Source organism: Sinohyriopsis cumingii, unplaced genomic scaffold (assembly GCF_028554795.1).
Source record: "Sinohyriopsis cumingii isolate HCF-2022 unplaced genomic scaffold, ASM2855479v2 utg001542l, whole genome shotgun sequence".
NCBI classification, from domain to species: Eukaryota; Metazoa; Mollusca; class Bivalvia; order Unionida; family Unionidae; genus Sinohyriopsis; species Sinohyriopsis cumingii.
In genome coordinates, this window is record NW_028316015.1 from 465,003 (window position 1) to 478,805 (window position 13,803).

Genomic DNA, 13,803 nt, shown 5'->3' on the forward strand with positions numbered 1-13,803 from the left:
CTGACTGGACGGACAGATTTCTCACTAAAATCTCTGCCATAGTATTGGTATGTTGCCGGCGGTACAGCTTGACGGACGGATTTATCACTAAAATCCCCATAAGTCATGTTTGGTCGGATCGTTTTACCAATAGGGTCCCCATGCTGGGACAGTTGGATGGCCAGTGATGTAGAGGTTGTATAAAGAAATGGATCCGATGGATCCAGTAAAAACCCTCTATGCGTCCTGACTTACAGGCCCGAAGGCCATGCTCGGACATGCGGGGGGGGGGGACTTATGCCCACTGGGCAGCCTAAAATTGGGGGAACATTCCCCCAATGAGTCAGAAAAAGCTGTGGAAGTGAGCGAGGGAAATAAGGGTAATATCTGGCCTGATGTCAATAGCTGCGTCGTCGTTTCCTGGACCAAACGACGCATCTGTTCAAAATTGGACTGTTGTACCCTGTCAACATTATTTTCCTCCATTGCCGCTGATGTTACTGTGGCTGACGGTTGCAAACGACGAACTTTAGGTGGAGGGGGGACTCCAACGTCCCCCACAAGGCTTGCAGTGGAGGCTGTCTTCAGATGTATACTGAGGACATCAATGCTATCTTTCTTCGACTTATTCCGTCTATCCCTCCCTTTTGCTGCCTTCTGGACTACATCAGCCCACATTTGCTCTGTCCAAGTATTACACATGCTGCATGGTATAGATGATGTACACTTAGTACATACAATACAAGAGTCATGGTTGTCTTCTTTTGCTTTGAACTTTTTGCATTTCATGCATTTGGTTGACATTTCTACTGAAACGACACAAGAAAAGAAAACAAAGCACAAATTAGCAATTATGCATGTTATTAATTTGCTAATACCACAACCGTTACTAACGGAGTAAGCGAAATTAGTCAGTGTCGCGTTAACTCTTAATTAACAAAACGAGTTCCGCGATAGCGTGTGTAACATGGTCTTCAGTAAACGAAATCCGTAAGGGTGACAAAGTCACTCAATTTTGAGAAAAATTGTTAAAATAATGTATACAACCTGTAGAAGAATTATTGTCCAACGCAATAAATCCAAATTTAACTTCGGATGGTCCAATTTAACGCTAAGATGGCTTGGATTGTTTGGAGGTATAATGTACGTGTTATCCGTACAAGCGAAGCTTAAAAACTAGTGACACCTGGCGGTGGCAAGGGGAGGTAAGGGGCAAGAGTTATTGCACTTTGGTCTATATGAGATAGACCGAAAAGATGAATTTTCGTCTTTTAGTAGGGCTAGATTCAAGAGGTAGCAGGCTTATATCCCCTAACGTTAATGTGATCAGGGAACGTATTTGAAGGAGAAAATGATGGTAACATCATAGCAGCAAACAGCTACATATGTGGAACCCTCATCCCTCCTAAGCCTGCCTATTGGGGCTGCACACATATTTTAAAACAGTGGTGCACATCTAAAGACCATAATTAATCATATTCCAAGGTTTGAAGTCCCCATCTTAAACAATGTAGGAATTGCACAACATAATTCATACATGCATGCACACACACATGCATGTCAAGCAATATCACATATTCCCTGAGTTTGTTCCACATAGATAATTACCTTTTGACAAATGCTCTATCATCCAACTTGCAGAGCAAGTCACCACAGTAAGATCTAATCTATTTCCTCTACATGTTAAAACAATAGTCATTTGAAGGAATTAATGCTCTTGTGGTTGAAAAGAATTTCCAGGAATTCATAATGAGACCAGTCCATCCTTTCAATTACCAAGTGTTCAAACCATCTCTAATGTTCTTCAGTGCAAACAAGATTTATAAATTAACTGATATGATGGGCATATAGGATATGTCAACTTGGCACCATTTTCATTAGGAATAACATGGCATCATAAAAAGTCTTCTGAAGGAAATCCTGCCATGATATGACTTTACAATTTGGAGGAGTAACGACATCAACATTTTCAAGATGGTTGCAATGGTGGCCAAAATTGGTATCAGATTGGCACCATTTAGAACCAACTGAACATGATAAAAAGTCTTTTGGTGAGAGCAAAATGTTGATACGATTAACCATCTAGAAACTGTGATAACAAGATTTTCAATATGGCCATTGTGGAAGTCATATTAGGATCGTCACCATTTTCATTTATGACCAACTAGACATCATAAGTCTTTCTTTGAAAATTTCATGCTGATATGACCATTCATTCAGAAGAAATAGTTAAAACACAGCACTGAAAATGGCCACTGGCAAAAACATACCAAATGCCTGAACGGGCACTATTAGGACAAACTAAATGTCATAAGATTGAAGACAGGAATCGAATATACAAGTTCTACATGATAACCAACACAATTTGATCATATGCATCAAACAACATGAACCAGGCATATTGCAAGGCAGGACATTTTAGAGAACAAGACAGAAAGAAAATACACTTCTTTGAGCCTTTGTTATTTTACAGTTCATAAATATATTTAATATGAGAAAATTATTCCATCTCCTTATTCAGTCTAAAATAATTCCAAAAGCATGAAATAAATCACTGAGCAGTTCTTACTGATTGACACATTAGTTAAAACACCAAATTTATAAATGTTCTGCCAGCTGAAGTAAACTAGTTGCCAATAATACACATTTAAAGTTTGTCCACTTACCTTTGACAACTGGCCTTGTGAACCATCTTATTTTTCCCCATTTACTAGTTTAGAAGGACTAGCAAGAGACAGATGGACAAGAAACCATTCCATAAGCTGTTCTGGTCCATGACCAGTAGAGCTAAAAATTCTAGTTATACATTTATCCCCTTTAACATACAACTGTTAATTTGGGGGACTCCAAGTGGCCGAGTGGCCTAACGCACTCACAGTTAAGGATCACTGCCATTTCACCTCTGTCTACGTAGGTCTGAGTCTTGGGTTCGGCCAATGTGGGTATTTAAGAAAGCTTGCCAGTAGCTTCTCGTGGGTCAGTGGTTCTTTCTGGGGTTCATTCTCCCTGCTTCTTCCTCCACCATTAATACTGGCCGCCATGTATAGCCTATCCTGTGCTGAAAAATGGTGGTAAATCCAACAACAACAACAACAATAACAACTGTTAACTATCAACAACAAAATTTTACTATTGTTAATAGTACAAAATATTAACAGTAACAGAAGAATAGGTGGATGTCGCATGCTTCATGGGTTTATAATACCTCCAAGCCAAAATACATGAAAGGAAAATTCTCCAAAGAGAAAATGATTATATTAAATGTAGTAGATCTGCAGTGCATGAACACTGTCATGTACATTTTTACATCATTCAAAGTACATATAAATTTCATGTTACATACCCTATGTGTAGTCAGATATACTGTTCCATGCTTGTTTCCCTTAAAATGGGGAATCGAACTGGGATCAAAAGCCATCTCCACTCCATCACAATATAGAAGAATCCTGGAAATACCAGGAAAAAAAATCAAGAACAAGTTTTAAAAGTTCTCTTGACTGACAAGTCATTATTTATTTTGATTACCGTGAGGTATTTGTGTATCTTAAAAGAGAGAGAGAGAGAGAGAGCATATTAGTCTGCATGCCATATCTTTCTTATCATGAATATATTTTTTCAGTAAAAAGAAACAAAACTTGTCAAGCTGCCTTGTAAAGGAAAATGTACAGAAGTGGTATATCAAAGGTACAGAAAGCATACTATGCATATATTTTATTTCTATCACATACAAATACACTTACATTTCCAACTAGTTAAGACTGACTGCAAGTAGATGTGTATTAATGGAGAGAGTTAATCACTTTACATCTGCAGTGTGTGTACACAACAATATATACATGTAGTTCTGTTGTAGTAAACTCGTCATAAATTGTCAAGTTGCTTCTTTTGCCAAATTTCTTCTTTTGATTAAATAATTTACAGTTTTAAACTTAAAATTTGGTTAAATTAGAGAAATAAGGACTTAACCATCAGTGCATGGCTTATTGTCACGAAACAGTGAAAGCTTTGCCATTCAGTCACAGGTGAGTAAGAGTTGGAAACATGACGAGTGAAAAGACAAACAAATATGAGGTTCTGTATTTCAAACATTTAATGCTTTTGACAGTTGTTCCAAGTCAGTATTATGCTTGACTTAAAACTGCTACTGCCCATATGAGGTTCTTTTTTTCCTTCATATCTCTCTCTCTCCTTCTCTCTCTCTCTCTCTCTTTTGGTGGGTTTGTTTCTCAGTTTTACAATCATAGGTCCAGAGAGATCTGGATCCACCAAGATAAAACTCAACTTCACATGCTGATTAGTGTCATGCATATACTGTGCTGCACAGGTTTTTATTTCCAAAACTGTCATGAGGTTTGCTTGACTGACAAATACACTAGCTGAATTTCCAACCAGGGCTTGAATTTAACACAAATTTCTTTGTAGCCAGAAGGACTAGTGTACTGAGAAATTTACTAGTCCTGCCAAATATTTACCAGTCCTGTCCACAAAACAATGTCACACACTTGTATTGAGATTAACAACAATTTTATTTCATAAATAGCATTATCATATGAAATGCAGAAGTACAGAAGTATAAATCCTACTTCAAATCATCAATCAGTCAATTCACATTTCTTGTTTTTCAAGATAATCTGGATCCAATTCCGGAACGGGATTCAGGTGTCCTTTCTCATCCTCCACCTGCACCCTAAATCCATTTGGTGTTTGTTCTGGTCTCCTTACTCGTCTCCCTGAAACATTCCACAAATGTATTGCTGGTGATGGATCATATGTTGGAATATCATTTGTATGAAACATGATAAAGAGTAGGTCAGACAGAACCCAAGGTCGCAAACAAGATCTCCAGTCACTCTTCACCATTTTCATCTCTGAGAAACCCCTCCCAGCATCAGCAGAGTGCGCTGGGATTGTCAGGATAAGGTCAATCAATGCCAGAATATTTCTTGCAGTCAGCAGCACATGATTTTACAACTGTGGGCCAAGTCAAAGCATAGACGTCTTTGTAACTGCAAGATAACAGAATACATTAAGAAAATATTAATCTGAATAAATTTACATAAAGAAAAATGTAATGTCAATACTTAAATAATGTTTATATTGAATTGTTTTTTAAAAGCTTTCTTTATTTCTTTAAATGGTTACCTTTTGTAATCAAGATACTATGCTAAATAAAGAATTTTTAATAAATCTGGCATCAATGATGTTTCTTGTATTTATTTTTAAATATTTGAATATACACCTACTTGCTGTAGACTAGTCTCTTTAATATGTCCCATTCCAATTCCACTGCATCAGCATCTACACCTGCACTGACAAGCACTGGCCAGAAATGCTCCACCAAAATTGCCACGCCATCATCACCAAAGTCCGTATTAAACCAAAAAGTTGCATTTTAAGAAAAATAGTTTAGTGCTGAAGAAATATGATGCCTATAACATTTGGACAACATCTACTAAATAACTACATAAATTGATATATAAAAATATAAAAATGGGCAAATCATCAACTGTCTGATGAAAACAGTAATTGGAGATTACCTGAACTGTCTTGTGAAGCTGGCCATATCTTGAAGTCTGCTATCTTGCATGCACCTATAACACCATCATCACTAAATCTGTTCGCAAGAGATTAAGGCTGTTGTCACTTCCTCTCTGGTCCTTTGGATCAAATCATCTTCACCAAAGTCTACACCTGTTAGCATAGAAATACTGCCAAGCTGTCTAAGTCGAGGGCCATCCCTGTAAAATACGCAGGGGTTAGAACAATGTATCTGACTGTTGTAATGCAAATGTAAAAGTGTGCTATGACAATTTATATTCTTAGAACAGCTGAAATGACATTAGTATTAAAACCATAAATGACTGTATTTACCTAATGATGTTTATATTTATTGATTACAAAATTGCAATTACAATATGTAAAGATCAAATATAATAAGCATTCTGTGAGACAAGCTGTAAAATTAATTTTGCATATAATCTAATCAGTATGATTCAAGTAAGTAATGAATGTAACAGTCTGCAGATGAGGAAGATAAATTAGCTAAGCATACTTGAGTTTATACTTCTTCAAAATGGAAATGGATGAATCCAACTTTTGCTTGATGTCAGCAAGTGAAGCACTTCTGTCTTGCAGCATTAATGACAGTTTGGACAGAAGTGATATAACATCTGTCATGAACAGCATAAATTTCAACGTAGCAGGTTCTCTCATTATTTTCAAGAAACCTTTGGCCTTTCCAAGTGCATCTGACATAGCACCTTTCTGTGAAGGAAACTGATAACAAAAAAAACTTTTGGTAAAAATTGAACATTACTCTTAGTTTAAAAAATGACGAATTAACATAATATGGATAAAAAATAAATAAGCAGTAGTAATAAACATACCATTTTAATATAAATTAAAAAATGAAAGCAATTTTTACAATTAAACTTTGTACAATTAAACTTATGAATGGAACGTATTTTCATGTGATAATTTGTTACATTACAATTCAGTTGCATTATATGCGAGTGACAGAGCTATGTATTTAAAACTGCATTTTATATTTTCAATGGGTATTTAAATTTTAAATTAAAGATTAATACCTGTTCAATGTGGTTCTTAATGGCTGTACATCTATCCAGAAGCTGTCAAGAGCTCTCTCAGTGTGCGGTAACCTGCGTGTGCCTCCAACCCTGCTTGGCATCACTGATGATACGTATAGAGCAGCAAATGACCTCTTTAAATTACTTCTTTTGAGGGGACTGTTGTGGTAGTAATAATACAGTCCCATCAAAAGAGTGTTCATCTTTGTGTAATGGGAGGTTTTTGTCACTACATCTTTATATGCCAACTCAAAACGGTGTGCAAAGCAGTGATTGGATGTTTTTCAGTTTAGATACAACTCCAGCATTTTTGCCCATCATTACACTTGCTCCATCACTACCAAATGCAACAATCTTTTTCTGCCAATTAGCGATTCCAGCATTATCCAGTGCAGTGGTAATCACCTTCAGGATCCCTTTAGCATCTGCCTTCTCTACACTATCAATTGCTAGGAACGATGATTTAATCTCTCCTCCTTTGCAAATTCTTATATATACGATTTCCTCCTCCTGAATTGAACTGTCAGTACAACCGTCGCACTCTACTGCAAGAAACCTTGCTTCATTCACACCTTTGACAAATTTCTGTCTTTTGCTTTCAGCCATGTAGTGAATAAATGTAACAACATGTTTATCATTCCAGTAAGTATCTCCAACATCAACTCCTTTCATCTCATTCAGCTGACACATCCATACAAAATCAGTGAAGGTCTTATGTTCTTTACGATAGCATGTGCATTTCTAAACAAATTAACGAGCCCGTCAAATACATTCCGATTTAAACTTTCCAAGATCTTACCAGCGGTCAATTCTTCTGCTGGTATCTGCATATCTGCTTTTCTCTCTGAACTCTTTTTGTGTTGCCCACAGCTTTCATGTGCGTTTACCAATTCAATTTTAAAGTTCGAACAACCCACAACAAAACTGGATGTTTTCTCTGTGTTTGTTTTTGCGAATTTCATACACCAGTTACACCACATAATGTTCTTTTCCTCATCACAATTCAGCCATTCCCTGTCTTTTGTCCATGTCTTCTAAAACGTTCAATTATATTTTTCCCATCATAAGAATTATTGCTCTCTTTTATGTCATTTTCATTCAACTTTTGCTTTTTTCCAGAGGCTGAACACCTTCTATAAAATGCCACATTTTGCCTGTCTTATAAGGCGGGAATTGTGCCTCGTTTTGAAATATGAGATGTTACAGTATAGCTGACGTAAAGACTTGACTTCAGCGGATGTTCTGCAGGATCAAAGCAGTGGCTACTGGAAACACTGTTATAAAATATTAACATCAAAAGATAATGTTAGTTTCAGCTTGGAAAATGTGTGTTCCCATCAAACGAAGAAATTACGGTCTCATCATTAATAGCATAAGTTTGGCAATTGTTCCTAATTAATTGGACCTCAATATATTGTTGAAATTAATAATAAGCAGGAAAATTTTCAAATCTTAGATGCCCATGCTGAGAGATTTTAATTCCTAACAAATGTACGGCATTCTGCTTGGATATCTCCACACGTATTCAATTATTTGTTCATTCTTATATGGGAAACAATATAAAAACTATTCTTATTATCATAGAAAAAGTAGTTGTATGGAAAGGATGTGTCAGTAATGTTATCATAATAAATTGATCTAATTCTTATAATTATTTTGATGCAAACGTAAAATATGCAGTTTCCCGTTTGTGACTGTTGGAGCATTTGGCTAGCAAGCACACACAAAAAAAACTTAAACAAACATGCAAATTAATTTCTTTGAATAGTTGATGACATGTTTTTTTGTGTGGTATAACGCTTTGTAGTTTGTGACTGTGGTCATGTGAATAAAGTGATACCAGGTTATTTTTCATTTAATTCACTATCAGATTAATTAGGATCAATTACCAAACTTCCATTGTTAATGACAGGACCATAATTGGCACTGTTAAGCGAAATGCACAAAATCAGATGGCTTCTTGTTATAGAAACACACATTTCCGAGGCAGAAATTGACTTTATCTTCTCGTGCTAATATTTTATGACTGTGTTTACAACGGTCACTGCGTTGATTCTACAGAACATTTGCTGAAGTCAAGCCTTTATTAGGGAATGGCGTAAACAAAAGCTGACTGTTGATAATCAAAACCTACTAGCCCATCGGACTAATAACATTACGAAAGTTACTAGTCCAACAGGAAATCTGCTAGCCTAGGGCTAGCGGACTACCACTAATTTCGAGCCCTTAGATGTGTCATATTTTACGTTTTGAAAAATCACTGCTGCACAGTCTGTATGATTAAAACAAAAATTAAAGTATACATTACTTTAATAGACTCAGACACACAAATATGGATGCCTTGTTGATAATGAAACTCCCATTTTGTTTGAAACACGAGCATGACAGTGTGAGGGACCCACTTGCGACAACGGAGTTAGAAATAATAAATTAATTAGTGATATTACCATGCTCTGTGCATTTTGTTTATATCACTGAGGTGTTTCATTTTTAAAATCTTAACTGGGGACTTCCATAGGAGTAGGTGAATATATCCTTGCGGTAATGGTTTCGGACCCCTTAAGAACAAATTGTGGGATAATTCATAAACAATGTAAATTTATTAAAAGTTCATTTATGCTTTGAATCATAATTATACCTGTACCAAAATTCAAAACTTAAAACTATTCATGGTTGCAGACGTCTGTCCCGTGACGGTTTATGAGTAACACATTTTGCTTTCCTTTGTTTATAACATCTGTTTAGGAGCAGTTGCTCACAGCGCTACTTGTGGCCATCAAAGAGATGAGAAAAGAAATGTACAATCAAAGGAAATGGCAACAACGGTGAGTATAACAATAAATAATCTTAATAGGAGTTCATATTTTTTTCTCCTGAACATATATGTATGTTTTTGTTCAAGCTTTTTGGTCATAATAATGAAGTTTTCTACCATTCTGAAAATCATGCAAATGACATGTAATGCATTTATAACAGGGTTAGAAATATTTAATACTGTTTTGTTTCTAAAATTACATAAATGTTAATGTAACAAAATATATAAATTTCTTTAAAAAAAACAATATATTTCAATATTTTAGATTACTTTCTTTATTCAGTATTGGTAAAGAAAGAATAAAAAAAAGAAAATGTCATTAAATTCAACAGCTAAATTAATAGTTATATCATTATTGGGGTTCTATAGCATAAACAAAATGCAAAGTGGGCGGAGATAAGTCACTGGATTTTATTCATTAGACAGTCGACAACAAAACAAGTTGCATCAAGGGTTTTAAATCACTGACATGATCTAAAAATAAAGGTGTATTGGATGGGTATTAGTGGCAGAGGTCTCACTAGGATTTTAAAACTAGGAGTCCAGGACTCCCATTTTGGTAAAAATGGGAGTCCCACCATCAAAAGTTGCAGTCCCTTCTTTCCTACAGAATCAACACAAAAAAAAACGTTAGTGCAACTATTTTTAGATGGAGGGGTTTTCGTAATGTAATCACTCACTTTAATATAGCTTCATTACAACAGTCCATTGACAGGATTACAAATTTATAGCTTATTTATTTGTATACATCCTTGTAGTAATTTTAGGCAGTGGTTAAATAGTATCTGATTTGATGTTTTTTCCCCGTAGTTTGGCAAATACGTGTCAAGTCATAAAACAGCTTAGACCTAAAAGTGCACCCTGCGAATTCCACAACATAGCATTGTTTATATGTTTCTGACCTACATAATTTGCATTTTAAAGTTAAATCTTTAATAAAATAATACCTTGGCTTTGCTTTCAATGATATTATATTTTTTCTGAAAATATTTGCCCGATGATTTATGAAAACAGACAATCTAATAAACTGGTACATCCCAGACTTAGCAAAGTCTGCCATTATTTCCCGTTAGGCCTACTTGTTCACTTACAGTTTCAAACTAATTTTATGATGAAATAGTGTACAAGAGGCAGTCAATATATATCCAGATCACTGATTCTAATCTTAAAACACATGTTTGTATGTTTTATCATCAAAGGATATCATGCAGGAAACTGATAGTTGCTACCTTACTCGGAAAAGGGTTAATGGTCAATCAGCTGTGAAAACATATGCTTGTGAATAGGCAAGAGTTTGTCAGTGTAACTGATATCAAAACAGGCCTAGCTACTGATGTCTTAATGAATGCATTTCACTACAACACTAGAACCGGGCTAAGACGATGGGCATTTTAAAAAAAAGCATGGTCAGCCAATGCACCTCTTAAATATCTCTTGTTCGTCCATCAGAGTGATACTTAATTTTGTCAATCCAAGTAAGGACTTATTCAAAACACTAAGCTAGGCATCACACACATTCTTACACTTAGCTACTCTCCTATCCGAACTATCAATTCTAGCAGCTTTAGCACTCTTCTGAATCTCGTTAGAATCTTCTTAAGTTTGCTGTTTAACCCCAAAATACTTGTCCAAATTTATGAATGGCATTTTGTTGAAGTCTCAACATGTCTTGATTCTGAGGTCATGTGCACTATTTATTCCGATACATTCGGAAATGAACACAATAACGAAAGCTGAAGTTGTTTATTTGATGTACTGTTATAAATGACCGCATGTACATCTCTGGGTCTTTCTGACTCTGAATTCAATCACTGTAAATATAAGTACCTTTCCCCACCCAGTTGCCATCATGTTCTTTTTGATGCACTCTTATAATGGCAACATGTATGTACATCAAGGGGTCTTTCAGTCACTGAATTCTGTCATTGTAAATATCAGCACAGTTAATTGATCAACACATTTTCCCACAAAGCAGGTGGCTGAAGCAGGACTGGCAAGTCTTTGAATTTTGCCGCACACCTATTACATGCGTACGGAGGACTCCCGCCTCAAGTGATTTTCTGCGTCCCAGATCAAAAACTGGCGTCCAAATACACATAATTAAGCGTTTCCGAGATCTCTGAGTGGATTAGGCAATTAGACCTCTTTTGGTCGTTGTTATGCATAATGTGTATATTTATGGGATTTAGACAAGTTCGAAGCATTTTCTTTACTTGCAGCAAAGTATGACATAATTGTCAAGATGTGATATCAACGAAATAAAATAGCCTCTCCCGGTCTCCGAAACCACACGACGCCCCGAAACTGATGTCACGGTGATACAATAAGGAATATTGATCGACGAGTGGCGAAATAAGTAAATAATTGCCATCCGAAGGCACCAGTAAACAAATTCTCAAAATTGACGTCTTTCGATGGGGTCTCACTAAACACCCCAAGACACCCCAAATACTCTCCAAGAACACCTTAAACTTTACATAATACCTACTTAAAATTTCAACAACAGCACAAAAAAAACCCCCAAACAAACAAACAAACAAAAAACTGCGAATATTTAGCGATATTTTGTGTAACAGGAAAAGTAGTGCGGTCAGGAGTTGCCAAGGGAAATAACTCCCGTTCTGACGAAGAGTGTTCCAGTACAGTAACGTGAATATTTTTCAACATTTATAAATAATTAGCAATACCACAAAAAGTTGTTAAATAAGTTAAACAAAATAGCAAATGTATTGTATATAAAATTATTTGTTTATCTCAATAGCAATTTAACTATTCATCTATTCCTTTATTTTGACAATTATTAATACAGAGCTAAACAATTCAATTCTTCATTTGTAAGTACTTGTTTAGCGTTTCTTGGTCCTCTCGTTGACAGGCCTTCTTCGCTGACCAGGTTTTCGTGCAGTTCCTCTAGCCTTATTAATTAGGGTATATTTTCCATCTAACGATTTTATGTACTTCGATTTCTGCGTACGTTTAACGTCCTTGAGGAACTTTGCGAAAATCTCTGCCTTACGATTTTCGGATTTGCACCTCCAGACGCTGTCGTGTATATGGTAAATATTTTCTTCTTTTGTTAACTGATAATTCCCGCTGTCATGAAGAGCGCTTCTATAATCCATGAAATGGAGCTGTGTCACGCTGAAAAGCTTATGTATTAGATCTTTCGTGTGTTTTGGTTTCCAGTCCACAGAGAGTTTTAGAATGTTATTGATGGACTCTGCGTTGTTATTAGTCCAATTCACGCATTCAGTATTTTTGCGGCTAGGTTCGAAAACGTATTTCTGAAGTCTCGGTTTCAAGTTGCTGGTAAAGTATGGTGCAAATGTCGGATGTTGTTTGTTTATGATTGTTTCCAGATGTTCTGATCGGCTTTCAAAATCGATTGTAGTATTTGCATCTGTGATGCCACCGTTACCAAATATTTTGGCCATTATTATGTCACGTTCACCCTTTTCAGTCCCAATTTTATTTTGAAGGTAGTGCCTCACATTATCCTTCAGATGCTTAGTGCAAAGATAACGTGTAGCTGAGGGGAATACATGTTCTATTGCCTTTGTTACGCCCTTCTCGTCATCACTTCCAAATTCCATTTTTTCCGACACTCGTACTTCCACGGATTCAATATCTCTGTCTAGCTCTGTAGCAGTTATGTTCCAGAAAACTCTTGTAAGTTCTGTAAGATACGTCTTTGTGCAGAAGGACAGGACCAATAAAAATCGGATGTTCGTTTGTACTGTTTCGAACAACTGTTTGATTTTTATATACCAACGTGGTTACATAAAAGTTTCCTAGATTAAATGTTCTGTCTATACCTACTGCTTGTTTATTACCATACATCAAGAAGTGTTGTAGGTCAGTAATTTGGTCTAGTGTATAGCAAATTATGGATGGTACCTGCTCTTTGTTGTGTATTATTGTTTGCACAAACGGATGTTCATTTATCATTCCAGGGACCTCTAACATATCGTCGGCGACGTTAGCTTGGTTACGTCGTTTGTTTGTGGACTTCATCTTTTCATTGTACTTGAAGTTGCTTATTACTCTAGTGTCACGAGCGCCAGTCAATGAGTCGTCTTTCTTCAATTCACGATATATATCTCTTGGTATCTGTTCCTTCATCCTTTCCTTTATTTTGTCAAAAGTCCTCGGATGAGTTCTTGCGAAATGTTTTTCTCCTCGCCTATTACCATGTGATGCTGCGACTGGTTGATGATTGCCTTGGTATTCATAAAGAGCGATGCTGCTGATGCTAGGGTCGTTCTTTTTGACAAAATAAGATACCCTTTTCTTAAAATCAGAGTCACTTTTAAGTGTAGCATAATATCTGCTCAAAATAACTACATTTTCTTCATCTGGTTGAGGATTCAGTTCTTCCCAAGTTACATGGCCCTTAAGTCTACGCTTAATGCAGCATTTGTT

General features: G+C 36.1%; 1 protein-coding gene and 1 pseudogene across 2 annotated transcripts in view; both read right to left on the minus strand.

Moving 5' to 3' along the window:
• The window catches only part of LOC149771961 (WW domain-binding protein 2-like), a 50,530-nt gene that overhangs the window by 29,450 nt on the left and 7,277 nt on the right, over positions 1-13,803 (minus strand). The window contains exon 2 of the mRNA XM_089948022.1: positions 3,323-3,425. Coding sequence (XP_089804148.1) covers positions 3,323-3,425 — 103 coding nt within the window. The remainder of the gene's footprint in view (positions 1-3,322; positions 3,426-13,803) is intronic.
• On the minus strand, positions 4,695-7,833 carry LOC149771962 (zinc finger protein 862-like; annotated as a pseudogene). Its single transcript, XR_016418082.1, has 4 exons — positions 6,567-7,833; positions 6,032-6,255; positions 5,517-5,717; positions 4,695-4,985 (listed from the first exon to the last, which is right to left on the minus strand). The product of XR_016418082.1 is annotated as a zinc finger protein 862-like (transcript).